General features: G+C 38.6%; 2 protein-coding genes across 5 annotated transcripts in view; both read right to left on the bottom strand.

Annotated features, from left to right (window-relative positions):
* Positions 1 to 5,366, bottom strand: part of LOC144030233 (dedicator of cytokinesis protein 9-like) — a 63,698-nt gene extending 58,332 nt beyond the window's left edge. The window contains exon 1 of one of the 2 annotated variants that reach the window (XM_077536352.1): positions 4,942 to 5,366. In XM_077536352.1, the coding sequence (XP_077392478.1) occupies positions 4,942 to 5,058 (117 nt within the window). In that variant the 5' untranslated portion in view covers positions 5,059 to 5,366. The remainder of the gene's footprint in view (positions 1 to 4,941) is intronic. The other variant, XM_077536351.1, reaches the window with a different exon arrangement.
* A 1,406-nt stretch (positions 5,367 to 6,772) lies between these two features.
* Positions 6,773 to 19,960, bottom strand: part of LOC144030235 (FERM, ARHGEF and pleckstrin domain-containing protein 1-like) — a 47,235-nt gene continuing 34,047 nt past the window's right edge. For 2 of the 3 annotated variants that reach the window (XM_077536356.1, XM_077536354.1), the window contains exons 15-27: positions 19,023 to 19,112; positions 16,158 to 16,291; positions 15,141 to 15,222; positions 14,831 to 15,068; positions 13,689 to 13,819; positions 13,538 to 13,606; positions 12,979 to 13,068; positions 12,674 to 12,756; positions 12,482 to 12,594; positions 10,809 to 10,972; positions 8,887 to 8,994; positions 7,466 to 7,617; positions 6,773 to 7,392 (exon numbers count right to left, since the gene is read on the bottom strand). In XM_077536356.1, coding sequence (XP_077392482.1) covers positions 7,311 to 7,392; positions 7,466 to 7,617; positions 8,887 to 8,994; positions 10,809 to 10,972; positions 12,482 to 12,594; positions 12,674 to 12,756; positions 12,979 to 13,068; positions 13,538 to 13,606; positions 13,689 to 13,819; positions 14,831 to 15,068; positions 15,141 to 15,222; positions 16,158 to 16,291; positions 19,023 to 19,112 — 1,536 coding nt within the window. In that variant the 3' untranslated portion in view covers positions 6,773 to 7,310. Of the gene's footprint in view, positions 7,393 to 7,465; positions 7,618 to 8,886; positions 8,995 to 9,358; positions 9,487 to 10,808; positions 10,973 to 12,481; positions 12,595 to 12,673; positions 12,757 to 12,978; positions 13,069 to 13,537; positions 13,607 to 13,688; positions 13,820 to 14,830; positions 15,069 to 15,140; positions 15,223 to 16,157; positions 16,292 to 19,022; positions 19,113 to 19,960 lie in introns of all 3 variants that reach the window. The other variant, XM_077536357.1, reaches the window with a different exon arrangement.

Here is a 19,960-nt window from a genome sequence, read left to right as displayed (position 1 = left end):
AAACAAACCTCCTCCCAGTATTGCGTCTGCACTAAAAAAAGAAGCACCCTCATCATCGCCTGCAGAAGCAGAACGTTTACAGATGGTAAAGTCTTTCTGGATTATGCAATTGTATATTCTCAGAAGGGATCCAGACAGGTGCAGTGCACTGACAGGAAAACACCAAATGGCCTATTATGGTAACTCTTTGCTCCAAAACAGAACAGCTCTATCAGACCAGATCACGAGTCCAGCCCAAATAAAGCCAAAGGAAACCTGCACTATCTACTACCACTGATTTCCCACCACAACATGGAACACAGGAAGTCACGGGCACTTCCTGCAGAGACAGGACGTGAAAAAATATAGGATCACCATGGCGATGGAACTGTGCTTTTAATCCACAGTTTTCCACCATGTTATCTGTGCAATCCAAATCTAAACTAGACAATTATGTAACTGACAAGCATGACGTTAGTCCATTGATCTCAGCCAGTGTGCAATCACTCAAAAAAAAAAAAAAAAAATCAATTTTACAGAAGAAAGGCTACACAGAAAAAACTACAATGGTGCCTTGAGAAACAGGTTTAACTCATAACACAAAATATTTGTATCTCAATTACCTTGACCGATTGAAATGAATGCAATAGCCATTAATCCGTTCCCAGTCTCCCCCTAAAAAAATTGTTTTGTTTGTGTTTAGTAAGAAAAAACAGCATTGTATGATGTACTTTAAAAAAACACAAATAAGATAATTTGTTAGAATGTCAAGATTTAAACAGTTGCATCCAATTTATTGTGGCCACCGGGAGGCAGTATAATCTTGTACAGTCACAGAGATACAAACACAAAAGAATAACTGACTGACTCAAGGACTCAGGAAGATGCTGTAATGTTAAGGCCTTTTCACACTGCACTTAGAAAAGCGCTGCTGACAGATCCATTCATTGCGTATGTGCAACGAGAGCGTGTCTATGTGATTGGAGATGGGCATTTTGGAGGGTTAAATCACTTTTTGAAGATTATCTGAATTCTTATTTTGATGCCACCAAAAAGAAAAAAAAGAAAAGAAAAAAGAACACGTTTGGACTAACCAGGATCAGTCAAGGCTGGGTGGAAGAACTCTTGAGTTCTCAAGTGCGGGATTTCTCATTGCTCCATGTGGCAAATGTGGTTTACATTATAATGACAACTGGCAATAACCTTAGAAAAACCAAATCATTTTATAGTGTATTTGAAGAGCATGTGTTATATTTCTCACTTTCCTGGAAGCCCCCTCTCCACAAGTCATACATCACTGCTGAGTTATTCTGCCACAGGCCTGTAAACACTCGGCTTGTTAATTTGGAAAGGTTTGGACTAGAGACAGTCGTGATGCTATTGCAATACGTGACAGCTGAAAAGTGAAAAGGCTCCACTTGCTTTGCTCAAGTGATGGCACTTGTAACGACACATGAGGAACGTAAAGTTATTCACTTTCACTGAAAGGTATAAATGACATTCAGCGTCATGGCTACAGGTCGCTGCCATTTAGTTTCTACGAAACAATGCAGTGAAATTACATGATTGACTTCAGTGTTTTTGGTAGTTTGATTAAGTTTAATTGGAATTATCGACATGGATTGAACATTTTGGCCAGGCATAGAGAGCGACTCCTCATGTGCATTGGTTACGCGAGCAGCCTCATGTATTATTGACCTGTGCAGGGAACCCATGCTCACATCTCTGCCCCCATGGGTTTATTCCTAGAGAGTGCTATTTAGTAGCTTTGCACCTTTTAGTCAGCAAAATGCAGAGAACTGGTCAAATATTACAACAGACACCGAGGGAATAATAATGATGTGGGTGGGGCCTAACAACACTGACAATGTTGTCATCATCAGACGTGCTTGGTCCTGCAACGTACGGAACATGTAGAGTCAAGAATGGAAGACAACATTTATAACAACACACCGAGACTTCATTACTGACACAATGTTATTATTACACAATAAAACATGTTTGCCTTTCCAACATAAGTAGCAAATAACACCCATCTAGCGCAGGGTAGGCTCGGCTTGTGAGCATAGCACCACTGGTTGGGAGGCAGACTATTGATGACAATTACATAACTGTCTCCCCGCTGTTCAATAAAGCGCATATACACTCACTTAAAATTTCCAACTGTAATCGATCAGATTTATTCCCATCATTAAGGGCACAAACATGCTATTCATTGATCACCGGGGCATGTGACGTTCGGGGGATAAGGTGCACTAATGTGCCCCATGTTTGCTCATTATACGACACGGGTGTGTTGTCAAAATAAAAGCAGTAGCATCCGAGGGACTAGTAAATGTATTCAACACGGTGGACTGGAGTCAGGACAAGTCAGAAGAAACAGACCCTTGGCCAAGTGTCATTAGTTTGAAAATGAAAGTAAAATCATTTTCGGAATAAGTAGCCACAATCCTCCGCCGTTCTTCACACAGTCCCTCTATTGATATGACATTTACATGTTTTTCACGGAGGAATTAATAAGGAGCTGTGTGGACAGCGGTCATGTGTGAGTTCGCATTCTTGTCCCACTGCGAAAGGCCGGCAAACACTGCCATACATTCACTACTTGAACATATTTCTACGCATATGTTTATCAACAATGAAGAAGCTGGATCACTGCTGATAGCGACACATTTCATAACTTTAGTTCTCCCTTCACTACTTCAGTTAGCTTAGGTAAAGGGGACGTCAACGGCACCCAAAAATTCTTGACATTATGTTCTTCTATGCAGCCCCACTAGTCTAAATACCTTATTCTGGTTAATATTGCATTAATGGAATATGAGTTAAGCAACAAAATCTAGCAGTTTTTATCAGTGTCAGGAGGCGGCAATTTTGCCACTTGCTGCCGAGTGAAAATTACATCACAGGTAACAACCAATCACAGCTCAGCTTCTGAAAACAGGTGAAACTGTGATATCATCTTCAGTCAACGGTAAGTGGTAAAATGGCCGCCCCTGAGATGGATAAAAACGGCTGGATTTTTCTTCATAACTCATATTCCAAAAATGTAATATTAATCAGAATGTCATCTTTAGACTAGTGAGGTCACATATAACATATTATTGTCAAGAAATGTTTAAGGTTGAATTCCCCTTTAACTTATTAAACACTTTTTAAGTGTTCACTACGACTACTTCACAAAATTCTGCCTAAGTGCGATGTATACATAAGTCAGCAAATCACAATTCAGATGACAACAATAACGCAAAAACGTCTGTAGCTTTATCGTTTCATGTTACATAAAACTCAAGACATTTTTGAGCCTTTTCAAAGTGAATTTAAATGTGATTAATTGTTCAGCCCCACAGTGCACCACAGTGACATATGAATAAATAATGTCAAGGTGTGGTTGGACGTCTGGGATATTGACTCAGGCAAGATGGTGTCCGTTTCGGTTACCTAGCAACTTCTTCCAGGAGCACCGGTGCACCGAACACACTCGGACACAACAAAAGGGTCGAGTCCTTTTTCCTTTCCTGGAAAAGTGATACTGCAGGCAGTAACGGCGAGTACTTGTCCAACAAACGCCCCCCACCACCCTTTGGTGCCATCATGTCATGTCATCGCCATGGAAACTGATTGCCTCAATGATCACATCAAAGCATTTTGATAGGAAGCTGTTCCTTTCATGAGGACGCCACACAATAGTACACATGGAGGTCCAGTTCTGCACAACCTATGACTCAATGAAAGGACTCAATACTAAACTCCAAGATCACTTTCTGTTTAGATCAGAAAGTGTAACGACAGTCGCTGTGGGGTACAGTAGAAGTCCATTTCTGTCCCTCAACCCATTCAACCATCTATCATTTTCCTATGTGCTGTAAATGTCTATGGTAATAAGACTGAAGTCTGTCAAATGGGCTAGTTGTATTCGTTTATATACCTAAATGTAAGTCTTGTTTTTTTATGTTAAGTTTGACAGTAAACATCAACTGGAGGTGGCGATAAAACGTTTGAAGACAGCTTACTTTTTGAATGATTTTTCACTATTGTACCAAACTGTGACAACTCATAGGTTGGAGGGGAAAAAAAATAAATAAAAAATAAAAAAACAATAATAATTTGAGCCCCCCGATTGCATTTTCCCCAGATATACAAGCAGTGCCATGATATTACTGTTGTCATTGAGAAAATATTGTACAGAAGCTTGGAATTGTAGGCTAAAAGCTAAAAACGTTTTTCCCAATGCCACAAAATGCTGTTTTTAGCATTTGCCAAATACTTTGTTATTAAGCATTATTTTGACCTACATTTTATTTTACCAATGTTTGAACAACTTTGCATTACGTTCAAACAAATTAACCAATACATTTGAATGACTTTACAGTACATTCCAACGACTTTATCAATACTTTCGAACAACTTAGCAGCACATTTGAAACAACATAGCCCAGTCAGAACTGTTTACTTCACATTGGCAGCTCCATGCTTCTTTAATATTAGGTTAATTTGATCATATTTTAAGTTACAGTACTCTGTTACTCTCTCAATTTGTGTATATTGGCAGCTCCATGCTTCTTTAACATTAGGTTAATTTGATCATATTTGAAGTTACAGTACTTACTCTCTCAATTTGTGTATAATATACACTAAAATAGTCCACAGGGAGGAATGACAACATTTTGTACCAAACACAATTTAAGTTTCAACAATTTGAAGACATTAAGTCTCCTTACAAGCCATTCTAAAAGGCCCTATTGTATTTCCATTCATTCATAACCTCAATATCACAACAAACCCTCATTCATACACATCCATTTTAATTCTTTCACCCACTCCACAACAAGCAACTGATTTGAGGCCAACCGCTTGCACTGCACGTTCATTCTTTGCTTGGTGACATCTTCCAAAGACGCATGACGATCAGAGGAAACGTAGATGGACGTAAAGGATGAGGAAGTTGAGTCGTTTGCTTACCACCAGCACGGACGTCCTGACCACCTCAGAGACACTCTGCCGGAGCTCGGCTGCGGTTCCCGGCTTTCCCAGTCCCCGCGTAAACTTCCTGGTCTCCGGCTGAGCGAAAGTTGACATCTCTGGACTTTACGAAAAAAAAGTTTTAAATCCTCAAATGACACCGAGGCAAGTGTGGCGGGATTTAACCGGCTGTTAATCCACCTCTGCCATCCCGTTCAGCGGGCACCACGAGTTCCGAACCGGATCATGTTGTGACGCCAACGCGGACCACTCATTCCCATTTGTCAGTCAAGCACGTTTTTTTTTTGTCGCTTTAGCATCGATGTCCAGCTTGTTCCTTTGAATCATTGTTACCATAAGAAATGTGCTCGTATCAAGAGTGCCATTGGCCGTCGAGTAGTAGACAGGAGGTGTCAAATCTCGTCGTCGTCTCGGTGCGCTCCGCCCCCTTTCTGTTGTACTTTTGCCGGCTTCAGAGCTTGCCCACTGCTGGCCCCTCCTGGACCAAGGACTGTCATTCGACATTTTATTTATGGAGTTCCAAGCCTAACTGAAGAACTGGGAAGTTTGCAGTTTTTTTTTAACCAGAATTCCAATTTGTTTCAACAACAAATAAAACCATTCAAATTAATGGTGAAATTGAAGAAAATCAACTCAAATTAAATTGTATTTAAACTGATTCACAGCACCCCGCGAACCTTGTGAGGAGCAAGCGGTTAAGAAAATGGATGGATGGATGGATGGATGGATGATTCACAGCAATCAAGGGACAAAGGTCCTACATTTTTCATGAGAAAATTTCTAAATTTTAATGGAAAGGTTTGACAATTTTATCTTTGTCGTAATGCCTCACATTCTAAATTTCCTACAATTTTAATTAATTCTGAAAGATTCTACAGTAATTGCACTATCCCGTTTAAGTTTTTAGTTTACAAAAATATTTGACAAAAATGTGCTCAATGAGTGTCATCTCATCTCATGGATGCTGTAAGACATTTCACTCTTTCTAACTCTCAAACGGAAACCAGGGTGATCTACACTTTTAAGGTTTAAAACTTTAGGTAACAACCTATAGATACAATATTAAACTTCTTCTGCTGGCTGTATTTTCTTCCATTAAATAACGTTTATTGATCCAGTGGAGTCAGCTTGAGCAAACCAATTATAAAAGTTAAAAAAAAAAAAAAAAAAAAAAAAAAAAAAAGCCGTTTTTATGTAGGCCTGCCTATACTGTTGTAACTTTATCACTCAATATTAGAGCGTGAGGAGTGGATGGTCAGAACTACAGTACAGTCAGTACTACAAATACTGTTTATGGCCAAGCCGACATTGCTGTAATAATGTCTTGATCAATACTGACACCTACAGGACGTGGTTGTAAGCACATAGAGCAGCTGACTTTCCAACAAGATGAAAAGTCTTGTTTCTTTCTTTTTTTTTTTTTTTTTTTTTTTTTTTAAACGCTTACATTTTTAAAAGCTCTCCCGTGCTGGGTCTGATCCTTTTGCATGTCAGGTTTTAACATAACCGCCACAAACCCAATTTCCAGTCATTTAAACACATAAACAAAGAGCTGATGTCTGCAGGTGGGAGAACATCAGGTTAAATGAAAAGCAGAGACAACTGGAATTTAAGGTTTCTATTTTTTAACAGTATATTTAAAGCTTTGTTACATAGCTTTGTCATTTTGCTATGGTTGTGAACATAAAAATGAAAGCAAAACAGACATGTAACAATTGTCTTAAAATGGCACGAGCACTGACAGCTGCTTCTTTGGCTCATTATTAAGCACGCCTCAGTTTGTCATTTTTTTGAAATTACAACAAAACCATTTACAGTGTAGATCAATACAATTTTTTTTTATTAAGAAACAAACCAGACCAGGTGCACAGAATTGAGTTTTAAAGGGTGGCCTGTTTTACATTTACTAGAATTTTTATGGCGTACCGCAAAAGGTCACATTCTTCAGAAGTTTAAAGACAAACAAAAAACAACAACAACAACAAAAATCATTCGGAAGTCATGGAGTGTGACAAATGTTTGGCACCACAAGTGAAATTTCCTGCAATGTGAATGACAAAAAAGGCCATCGAAGAGAGTATACAGACATTTTTCGACTGTAAAAACAATGTCGAGGGCGAAAAAAAAAAAAAATCACAGTGAGGAATAGGAAGTGGGTGTGATTATTACAAAACAGTATAAAATGACATCCTGTAAAAAAGGTTTCAGAATTGAGCTGTAAAAATGCCAGAAGAAGAAACGCAGTCTCTGATGCAGTCGAAACCAGCGGACGTGCCACCATTAGAACAGTAAAAAAGCACCAGCATGGACGAATATTCCACGTGTGTGAAGACCGAACGCAGTCCAGCTCAGTGAGCGTGGGGCTCCTTGTTGTTCTGCACCCGAGCTCGACTGGAGGGGGCTGTCGCACTGCGGATCACCTCCATCCACCTGAGGCCAACAAAACAAGCCCACGTGAGCTATTTGATGAGTGCGCGTAAATACACGTTTCGTACAAGGTCACCTTTCAAAGGTGTATTCGCTCTCCGACCGGAAGTAGTAGACGTGGGACTTGAAATGGAGTTTAAAGACGTAGTCCTTGTGGATGTTCTCTGACTCGGAGGGAATGGTGACAGAGTAACCCAGAAGGGGAAGGCTGGCCAGAGGATAATCGTCCTGAAAGTGGGAGCAACACTGCATTAACGCAAAAAAAGCATTTGGCGCATACACTTTCGTGCTTCGGCTTGTCCTCATTAGTCGATAAATAGAAAAGATATAAATGATAAAATATTATCAAACATTAGAACGAATAAAAATTAAGGAAATACAGGGAAAAAATTTGACTTAAAGTAAGAAAATTGAAAAATTTGAAAAATATTTATCTGGAAACAAAGGGATTAAGGGAAAAATGGAATTAAGAAAATTTTCCTCAATCATTAATTTGAAAAATATTTAACTGTAAATAAAGGAAAATAAATAATTTAAAGTAAGAAATTTTTCATCATTAGCCATTAATTTGAAAAATATTTATCTGAAAACAAAAGTAAATAAAGGGAAAAAAGATTTTAAAGTAACACAATTTTCCTCATTAACCATTAATTTGAAAAATACTTATCTGGAAATAAAGGGAAAAAATGAATTAAGAAAAAAAAATCGTCATTAACCATTAATTTGAAAAATATTTATCTGAAAACAAAAGTAAATAAAGGGAAAAAAGATTTTAAAGGAACAAAATTTCCTCATTAACCATTAATTTGAAAAATACATATATGGAAATAAAGGAAAAAAAAGAATTTAAAGTAAGAACATTTTCCTCATTAACCATTAATTTGAAAAATATTTATCTGAAAATAAAGGAAACAAAGGGAAAAATGAATTTTTAAACAACAAAATTTGCATTTTCCCCATTGACCATTAATTTGAAAAATAATAATCTGGAAATAAATGGAAAAACATGAATTAAGAACATTTTCTTCATTAACCATTAATTTGAAAAATATTTATCTGGAAAAAAGGGGGAAAAAATGAATTTAAGAAAATTTTTCTCATTAGCCATTAATTTGAAAAATATTTATCTGAAAGTATATGTGCTGTTGAAATGCAAGTGAAATTTTGCCGTGCGCTAAAAAAAAACAAAAAAACAAAAAGTGTTTCTTGAATAGAAAGTAGTTTGTCAGGATGCAAACTGGAACTACAAGAAGCCAACCCCAGTTTTTTTTTTAAATTGTTGTTGTTTTTCCTCCCCTCAGGGGTTGCCATGAGCCACAGAGGTAACGAATCCACCGTCCTTATCAGGAAAAACAGGATTTGCTTTTTTTGGCTTAAGCTTTTGACAATTAAGTGGTGTGGTTTTGAAAATTACCAACAAGTTTAACTGTTTACTCTTGTATTCTTACAAGTTTGCTAACAAAAACACTGTTGGATCGTGCTTTGAGAGGTCCTCACCTGGTGGGACTTGTAGAAAAACAGGCTGAAGTTGGTGAAGACCACCCACAGCTTCTGCCAGCCATTGCTGTTCTTGAACTTCCGCAGTAGGTTTCCCGATAGCTGGTTCTAGGAAAGACAGGACACAACAAATGTGAAATCTGAATATGAAACTCTGCTCTAATTTCTACATTACGCTTTGGACTAACTAAAAATGTACCATCAGTTTCATTTGACTTCTTAATTTTTTTTAATTAAATGTATGTGTATGAATCTCCCTTGTACCAAATGACTGCTGTAGATGGAATAACATGCTTCAATTTAATGGCCACTTCATTAGGTACCCCTGCACAAGCCAAAAATACAAAATAAAAAATCCACCCAAAAGCTATGGCTCAATAAAAGTTGTGTAAAAAAAAATTGCAATCGGTTATGCAGGTGTGCCTAATGTTATGCCCAATGAGGCCTGTGCTGTCTTGCCTGGCTCTTTTACCTCTAGACTCCTGCAGGCTTCACTAAAGGAGAGGCTCTGTACTCGGTACCAGCAGATAACACACAGAGGCACCGGTCCCTGGCCACTGCGGGGCCCGACCTTATTCTCCCTGACTGGACTAGGGCCCTCTAGTGCGGGGGAACGCACAGACGCATGGGGGAGGCAAAGGAAGAGAAACGACAGACAGGGAGAGAGGGAGGACAGAAACACAGAGACTGAGTAGGTGAAGCATTGGCATGCAAGTGCAAAGGCCGGCGACATCCAGGCAAAGGCTGCGAAGAGGACATTTGTTACGGGGGGGGTCACAGAGACCAAGCTCTTGCCACTTCCAAAACAAGACAGAGTCCGTTTTAGTGACTTTCTGCCTTTTTTTTTTTTTAAATAGAGCACCAGAGTTTGCAAGTGACGAGTGGGGGAGTGAGGCTGGAGAGAAAAAGAAAATTAAGGAAAGCCACATTTGTCAACATAGACGGGGATTTAACGCAGCGCGGAGAACAACATCCTCACATTTTTTCAAGAGAAAAAAAACCCTCAGGCCCATCGACCATTGTTGGATAAAGATGTAAGGCAGGGGTGTCCAAACTTTTTCATTTGAGGGCCACATACAGAAAATCAGAAGGACGCAAGGGCCACATAATGTTTTAATGAGAAATTGCGTTCAGTCCTAAAAATTGTACAAATAATTTAGTTGTGCTTTTGCATATTTAGAAAAATACTACAGTATATTTACAATTTATTTGTAATATGGCGGTAGGGTTATTATAGTTTTGGAATTTTTCATTTTAGTTAGTTTTTATTAGTTTTCAGCGTGGTTCTGTTAGTTTTTATTAGTTGAGTTCTTTAAAAAATGCTTAGTTTTAGTTTAGTTTGTTAGTTTCAGTATTAGTATTAGTTTTTAGTGTTTTCTGTTTAGGGCAGTGTGTCCCAAGACTCGACACAATATGCAGTGAACGTGCGTGTATAAAAATAAAATAAAATAAAAAATAATTACAAAAAAAAAAATCAATATTTTCTCACACGAAATGTATGACTAGAATTATTTTCAAATATTGTTTTTAGATTTTTTTTTCTTACAATTTTAATGTATTAAATGACAGGTATCAAACTCGTCCAAAGTAAATCATGTTCGTCGACTCCATCTTTCTGTCTTAAAATCTGTACTCAAGAGTTTAAATTGAGACACTGATAACTAGAGTAGGCTAAGGCGATTTTGACATTTTTTAAGTCAAATGCAGAAATGACTCAAAATTAATCTATTAACCAATTAGTCTCTAAATCAAGGTTTATTGGAACAGTTTGACCGCTGTGCGTGAGGATGGTGTTCCCACTCGAAAATTCCCTGCGTGAAATCACAGATATCAAACACATGGAAACATAAGACAGGTAAGCGAGGCGTAGGCGAGAGAGGTGGTGGGGGAAGTTAGCTCGGAGCTCGACGTTTGTCCGGTACCTCCACAGCTATGCTAAAATCCACCATGGCCACGCTGGTGTTCCTGTGCCAGCACACGTGCACCATGGTGTTACCGCGGTGAGGGGCGGCCCTCTCCGGGGAGGTGTGCGAAGTCGTCGTGTCGTCTTCGGACTCCAGCTCCGATGAGAACTCCTCGGGGCACTCTGGGAAAGTCATGGGGATGTTACTGCGAGACGTTTGAGCGTCACGAGGGCAACGATTTGGAGAGAAGGAAGCTTGAGCACATCATTTGTGGACATTAACAATTGACTTATTGATTTTGTGGTCATCATGTGATTGCAAGAAGTCTGGAGATTCTTAAAGCTGTCAAAATAATAGGAAATATTGACACAGTGATTGCCTCAGCAATGACAAAACATACTGTTAAGTAGCATAATCCATCAGTTTTTATCAATATCGGAAGGCGGCCATTTTGCCATTTGCTGTCGACTGAAGATGACATCACAGTTGCTAACGACCAATCACAGTGCACCTGTTTCCTGAAGCTGAGCTGTGATTGGTTCCCTGAGCAACTGTGATGTCATCTTCAGTCGACTGCAAGTGGCAAAATGGCCGCCTTCTGACCTGAGACGGATGAAAACGGCTGGATTTTTGCTACATAACTCATATTCCACATATGAAATATTAATCAGAATGTCATGTTTACACTAGTGAGGTAACAGATAACATATTGTCAACAAATGTTTAAAGGGATATTTCACTCACTGCAACATTTTCAGCAGGAAAAAGTTAATATTTTGTCCAGAAATAATTTGATAACATCATTATTTTTCATGTGCAATTAATACTTTTAAAATCAAATTTTTACACTTTCTGTCAACTGAAGATGACATCACGTGTGCTGAGGAAGTTGGTAGCGACCAATCATGGCTCAGTTTGCTGACCAAACCCAGAAAACAGGTGTATTAATTGTATGTGGAAAAACAATGAAGTTATCCAATTAATTCTGGACAAAATATTAACTTTTTACTGCTGAAAATGTCTCAATAAGTCACGTATCTCTTTAATCAAAATAAGACATTTGCAAACATTTGTTTTACTTTGGAAAATATTGACCGAACCGGTAACATAGTACAACAATCCTCTTTTTTTTTTTTTTTTTAAATCTGATTAGTAATGAACTGATTGAATAACCAAAAGATTAATCAATTCTAAAAATATTTGACAGTGACAGCACTAGTTTGTAGCCATGTGATTTGGTTAACTATAGTTCACCTGCTGCTCCTAAATTAGCTCATTCTTCTGTCTGCTTTGACCAAACTTACAATCCAACCGAAACCATATTTGCCCTAGCAGTATTAACGTATCTGTTAGCACAAATTCAAATTCACACACAATTATATCAACAAGTGGCTACTAACGCTACCTGCTACAGGCTAGTAAGTTAGCAAGCATTAGCCTACATTTTTGTTTTGTCTTCAATGGTCCGCGAAAATGCATACAGATTTAGTTCCACGATTGTTTATTAATGGGGGCTTCAGTCTCGTTTCGTCTCGTCACTATTTACAACGGGTGTAAATATTTAGAAAAGGTCAAATTAACTCATTCACTGCCAGCACAGTTAAAATGGAGCTTTGACGTCTATAACCGTCATTGGCAGTGAATGAGTTAAGGTTGACATCCTTTAATACTAATTGTGTGTGTTCACTTACTGCTGTCAGTCAGCGTGCAGCTCATCAGGTCAGACGAAGGCCCGTTGTTGTTTTTTGCCATTTCGACCGCCATCTCAATGTCCTCTATCCACTTCTCCATCTCGGACAAAGAACTGCGGGGAGGAATGCACAAAATATTCAAGTATCAATGTATCCGTGCTGCCAGGGGATGTTCTCCACTTGTGATCTCACCTAGCTGCTACCACTACAGACTGCCGCTGGCTGACCAAAGTGAAGGCGTGAGGAACACCCCACTCATCTTCACTCTCTCTGATCTGGAAGGAGACGCAGACATTCGAGTGAGGGTGGCGGTAAGTAGGACAGCAAAGCACCAAAATAGAAGGGAAAAAGGACAGATTGCACGAGGGAAGATTAAACATGATGTGCTTATCCTCCAAGCACGAGTGTGTTTGTTTTCAATGTGTGTTTTTGTTTGTCGAACAGAGCCGCTATTTGTTTCATTTGAACCACTTCGGATGCGATTAGGAGGGACTCACTGTCATGCCATGGAGCGGCAGCTGCCCGTGAACTTTGAACTGATTGGTTGCCGTCATCCCTCGACTGCTGTACAAAATGACGTCGTTGAACTATGATCACAGAAATGGAAGAAAATATCAACAATGAAGCAAATTTCACAGTTCAAAATGAAGACTTGGCTACTTGGCTACAATTATTAATTAATCATTTGAAAAAGCAGCATAAGGTTCTTATTTAACACACTTGACAGTAGCTCAAGTGAGCTCACACTTCATATTCCTATCAATGATGAAATTTCTTCTGTTTTTTATTTATTTTTCTTTTATTTTATTTTAAATATACTGGTTATATTAGGGCACTCCAATTCTAAAATACAAAACAGTAACTTCCATATGTACTGTATCTAAAAACACTTTTTCAAACCTTGAAAAAACATTAAATTTTTTCAAGCACCCGTGGGAACACTGAACTATCGTAACGTTCAAAATTGTCATTGCTTTTAACAAAACCAACAAAAAAGTCCCCCCAAACACACCAAAGTAATGAACACTAATCCAATATGATAAAGTGAGATGTTACCAAGAAAAACATTCGCTGCTGTAGGCCTTTTCCAGACAGCTTGCTAAGGCAGCCAAATCTGATGAACTCCTAAGAAAAGACAAAACAACAATTTTAACCAAAAGGAGAAAAAAAAAAAAAAAAAAAGAATACTAGATGAATTCAGACTTACCCGCCCAGGAACAACAAGATTGTCCACCCCAATCAGATCCTTCTTCAGCTCCAACAGCTTCTGGAAGTTCTCCATTTTCACGATGCTGCCTTGGAGCTGCTCCACCACTTCGGACACGTCTGCCAGAGCAGCTGCACACCAATCAAGGGGAGCGACAGTCATTCAAATCGATATTTTAACTTATTATTCATACACAAATATACAATGAGAAACACATCCATACTGTCCTTGAGTTTGATTAGAAACGCTCTGGAACAAGTTACTAAATATCCCAACTATCTCAGACATGTTTAAATAATTTAAAACTATTACTTACTGGATTTTGACTGATTTTACAAGGCCCACAGAATATTGGGTTCTATTGCGATAAAAACATGGAACCTACCAAGACAAAGATGAGAGTCTCTTCTTTCATCAGGAAATAAAAAAGTATGTTTCTATTTGTTCAGTTTTGCAGCAATTAGCATTAGAATATGGCTAATTTTTATCATTATTCACAAACCTTTTTAAAACACTGGGGAAAAACATGGCCCTGGTTGATCTCTTATACTCTGCAGCCACCTACTGGCCGTTTTTGTAATAACTTCCATTGCTTCAAGCATTCTCTTCAGTTCAGAGGCTGCATCAAAGACTTCTTTATGGTCTAGCATAAATTGAAAAAAAAAAAAAAACATAAAAAAAACGTATAAATATGTCTTTGGGAGCATGGTAATGTTTAAAATAGAACGTATTTATACGTTTTTGGGAGCAAATGAGTTAATAGTCCAAACTAAATAGTAATAGCCTAGCATTCTAAAATAAAGTCAACCATTCTGTTTAAATGCCAAAGGTCACTGTAATGTTGCTAACATAGCTAATATTGAACTACAAACTGCATATTTTTCATGGTTTATTATACACAGATGATCTTGTGTTTCAGCCAAAGCACTGTCTAATGTAAAAGTTGTACTTTGGCGCCATCTTCTGGCCAATTTGTGCCAAAGAACTATCTTGAAATTACATTACGTTCTGTGTAACTGCCAAATAGTTGTTTACAAAGTAAAAAAAACAACAACAAAAAAACACAAAAAGCAGATTGAATTGAACAAACCTGTCTTGCCTGCATTGCAAGTCCAAACTTGTATAAAAACATTGTGCGTTACCTCTGCAGTCCCTGAAGTCCGCATGTGTCGCCGGGTAATGTTTGCACAGACGCTCCAGGATGTGCTTGTAGTGCAGGAGGCGATGCAGAGGACGCAGGATGAAGACGTTGAGGGGCACGTAGCACACCTTCTGCAGCTCAAATTCCCGGCAGAGGCCTTCTAACCTGCGCGACGCCCTGCACGCCTTGTCCAGCTCCATCAGGACGTCGCTCTGTTTATGCAGGTTGGCCGTCAGCGGCTGTGGACGGAGTCGCGTGTTAATGAGGCGGGAGTCGTTCACGTGGAGATGATACAGTTGAATTCATCAAACCTTTAAGCCTTGTAAGTTTGTCAGCATGACATCGCCAATGCGCTGGTAGTCTCCTTTGATGTGAGCGTTGGAACGCCCTTCCCTGGAAGATAAAAAATAAATAAATAAATAAATAAATTAATTAATTATTAATGACAGCATTCCTTTGAAATCTTTTGAGGGTAAATTAACAAAAAGTCAAGCACTGGATATTATTAGCCACAAGGTGTCGCCATTGAGCGCAAGCTTTAAAACAGCACTGTATATAAATCACTGGATTTTAATTAAGTCCTATTTAAATCAACATCGTCAGTACCAGACTATCATCTTCCATAACTTGATTTTCATTGCCTCTATGACTGAGATATATTTTTTTTGTTTGCCTCACTAATATGGGTTAGAAGGTGATCAGTAACTTTTGTCCACAAGTTACTTTACCTGTGTCACATCCATCCATCCATCCATCCATCCATCCATTTTCTTGACCGCTTATTCCTCACAAGGGTCGCGGGGGGTGCTGGCGCCTATCTCAGCTGGCTCTGGGCAGTAGGCAGGGGGACACCCTGGACTGGTTGCCAACCAATCGCAGGGCACACAGAGACGAACAACCATCCCCACTCACACGCACACCTAGGGACAATTCGGAGCGCCCAATTAACCTGCCATGCATGTCTTTGGAATGTGGGAGGAGAGCGGAGTACCCGGAGAAGACCTGTGTCACATCCTGTCAGCAGAATTAATTTACAACATAATAGGCCAATGTGAGATTTAAAAATAACACAAATAACTCCAGTTCTGACATCTTAACACATGGCCGTGAGTCAGTATCATGTGTTTTGGGGAAAGCACAACATCATTAAAAGAGCTCAGACAGCCGAAACCCGACTGCGAGGAAATGTCTGCCTCATGCAGCATGACCGTTTCCATGGAGATAGCAGCTCCTGCTGTCATGAAGGCAACGATTGAACTAAACCAAAACCGAAAACATTATTGCATGTGTGTTTTTTTGTTTTTAATGTCAGGGTGTGTGAGTCTCACCACAAAGCCAGCCTTTGCTCCACCTCCCTGAGAAAACCCGTGTGAAACTTGTGCAGCGGCTCAAGCGTGGAGAAAACGGCCTTCTTGAGAGAGTCCGGAGTGTCCTCATCCTGTCCTATGGCATCCTGGAAAGACTGAAAAGACCCCAACCAAAAAAGAAAAAGAGGACATTAAACTGCTATATTTTATCCTGTCGATTCTAAATGTCAGGGGGAAAAAAGCAAGTGAAAGATGTTCAGTGACACATACTTAATCCTAAATTATTAACACCCCGGTCAAATTTGGAATAAAAGTGAATAATTATTTGTTCAAAATGTACCTTCCGGCTGGAAATTAAAGTGGCAAGAGATATTAATAAAAATATTGCCCAATGTCGTACGGAAAATTATTCACATCCTCAAGTTTGAGGAAGCGGAAACTTCTGCACCCTTCTCAAGGATCCTGATCATTTATGAAGCCTAATCTAGAACATTCTAATTAATTATATATTTAGAACATTGCATACGCTCATACTGAGAAATGGCATGAATAATTTTGGATTTAACTTAATGTGTCTGACTCTTTTGCCACTTTCTTTAATTGCTTTCAGCAAAAATATGCACAGATAAAAATTCAATTCAACGTTTGATTGCGTGTCCTTTCATTGTATTATTTTCAAATAAATATTTTAAGCACAGTGGGTCGAGTTAGTGTCTGCCTCACAGTTTTGAATGTTAGGTTCAGTGAACACAGTTGTTTATATCCATGTTTTGGTTATGCCCCTTGAAAATGAATACATGGATATTAATAATTTTGAGTTGACTATAAATTGATTCTGTGTTCTAGCTTGCGGCAACATTTAAGTCATTTAACTTCTATGTAAATGATTACACACACAAAAAAAAAAAATCAAACTCATTCTTAAAACGTGTCATTTAGCTGGACAAGAGCTCACGCAGGAAAGTGTAATTCAAATTTCCTCTTGGGGGATTATAATCAGTTTAATAAGTGAAAAAAATTGAATTGCATTTAGGCAAGAGAAGAGGTTTATTAAAATCTGGGGAAAAGGGACTCGAGTCTTTTGGGGTGAGGTGCACCAGCAGTTCAGATGACTTCACCAGCTACGTACGACTGGAGGGATTTAGCGAGATGGAGCGCATGGCTGGAAAAAAAAGATGGGACACAAGCCAAGCCAAATATTTATGAGATAGGAGAGACTTTTTGCTGAAGATAGCAAGGTGATAAAAGCGTCAAGGAAGAGAGAATTATACATGTTGAAACCCACTTTAAAATATACACAGGACACAACATTAGGAACACCTGCACAAACTAAGAGGATGAATACCAAGTTAGTTCCGCTGCGTTATGATAATACTGACAGTTATTTTCTCAATATGATTAGTAGGGAAGTGACAAAGTACAAATACTTTTTCACTGTGCATAAGTAGATTATTTATACTTCATTATAAATATTTCAAACTTTTTACTATTACTCCTTATATTTAAAAAACACATACAGTATAGTGATGCCTTGAGATACAAGTTTAATTGCTTCCGTGACCAGGCCCATAACTTAAAATACTCATTCTCAAATCATACAGTATTTCCCTATTAAAATAAATGGAAAGGCCAAAAACTGTTGCAGACTCCCAAAAACACAACAAAAAAAGGCTGCGAATGTGTTTGTAATAAGAAATATATTGTATTTTATAAAAACACAACAGTCATGATACAATTTAATAGAATTAGAAGAAATGAAAACAATTTTGTAACATTTTTTGTTCCAATTCAACGGACATTGTGAAGATCGTGCTGGTGTGCAGACCTTGGCCACCTGGGGGCAGTATAATTAATTGATCCATCCATCCATCCATCCATCCATCCATCCATGTCTGTATTATGTCTCATATCAGACAACTCACTCCTCAGTAAGCTTTTTCCAATGCTTTTTAGTTTTGTTGTATTATAAAGTGTCATAAAGGTTGGAACACCGCAACACCCTATTTGCTAGCCTGTCTATGGTGTTAGCATTAAGCTAACAGACTTTTTGTGGTTATTTTTAAATGCCTAGTCTCTTTATAAACGTCAATGGGGAGTCCCAACAAACAAAGCCTCTTTTTTTTAAAGAATTGTTAATCATTTACCAAACTACTGCTTATAGTGAAGTGAGTTGAGTTGACTGTTCTTGTACATCACATTTTTGCTCACAAGTCAAAGCGGGGGGGAAACAGGACGAGGGCTCGTACCTTGAGAAACTCACAAGTCGGGTCACGTATATCTCAAGTTGTCTGTATCTGTACTTTGACACCTCACTCTGCCAAAATAAGCTCTCTCTTTTTTTTTTTTCTTTTTTTAAATCTGTGTTTCGCTCAAAGTCAGCTGAAGCCAGCTCAAGCTACACGTGACCCTGAACAAAATAAGCAGTATAGAAAACGGAAGAATTAGACGTATGATTTACTGCAAACTACAGCAGCAATAATAAACTACAAACAACTTTTAGAATGGGTGTCCTTAGATGCCCTGCAGGCGCACCTAAGTTTGTAACCATTCTGAGTACTTCTACTGAATTTCCTGCGCGTTCCGACTAAATCAATGTTTTTCATGCTTGAACTGATGTGTGAAATCTACATAAAGTCAGAAAATCTCTTTAAACAGAAACAGTGACGCATCAGTGGCCTTGAGCGAGTTAGATACTTCCGAGTGTGCAGTGTGGAGAATGGGTACAAAAATGTAATCTTTCAAAATCTGCCCGTGTCACTGCCTGCCTCAACGTCCTGGCGGGTTCTTTGCAATGGAGCAGCTAACCCGGATAATCGATGCGTTCTCCCCCAGAGGACAGCGAGAGGAGAAAACAAACAGTAAAGCGACACGTCGGGATCGTCTTACCACAGTCACCACCTCCAGGTCTTTGACGTACGTCCTCTCTGTGGTCAGCAGCTCCTTGGCGATGAAGTAGGCCCTGTCTGTGGGGAATCTCTGCCAAGGTATCAGAGGTAAAAGGATGGTTAGCAAAAAGAACAAATGAACCAACCAACAAGCCTGTACAAGAAGTGTACAAACTAGACTACATCAACAAAAGTCTTTGAGAATTCCTTTTATTTTATAGTCCTAGAAATGCATAGTTGTAGACATTTTATCATGCTACACAAGACATTCTGCTTTTGTGATCTAGGAGTAATCCGGAGACAATTGAATTCAACTTTTTTGTCCTGTATAACAGAAGTGTCGCTTAGTCAATGTTTTACTTTAATCGCCACTCGAGTGAAGTGGGAAAAAAAATAAAAAATATAGCAATTAAGGTTCTTTATGCCCTCACATGTGGGCAAGGAGAGCCACAGATGCACTTTTATCAGATAATTAAACAAGAGAGTCAAATGCAAAATGAAATGGCCCACAATGCACACAATGGAATAATGATCAAGCTAAGTTTATTGTCACTCTCTAGGCCACGCCCTCTAATGGCACACATTTGGCTCACTAATACTACAGTACAAACAGTGATTACACTTTCTATGTTATATTATTATCTTTTATTGTGTGTGATTTTACACAGATCTGATCAGCTGGATCAGTATCGGACGATATTTGGCATTTTAATCAAAATGGGTGATCGGCTGTAATGTCTTAATTTAAATTGCCTCTTATTGATCGGCCAGTCCCTATTCCCCACAAATAGCGGCGGGCGACTCGAAATATAAAAGTTGTTTAAACAGATGAATTAGTCCATCTTCAAAGATCAAATAGGTGATAGATTTTCTTCTTTCTTTTTTTTTCTTTTTTTTTTTTTTTTTCAAAAAAATGTAATTGTGTAAAGCCCAAAGTGA

Source organism: Festucalex cinctus, chromosome 11, assembly GCF_051991245.1.
Source record: "Festucalex cinctus isolate MCC-2025b chromosome 11, RoL_Fcin_1.0, whole genome shotgun sequence".
In the NCBI taxonomy this organism is placed as follows: Eukaryota; Metazoa; Chordata; class Actinopteri; order Syngnathiformes; family Syngnathidae; genus Festucalex; species Festucalex cinctus.
The sequence above is the reverse complement of the archived record's forward strand: the minus strand, read 5'-3'. Positions and strand labels throughout refer to the sequence as shown.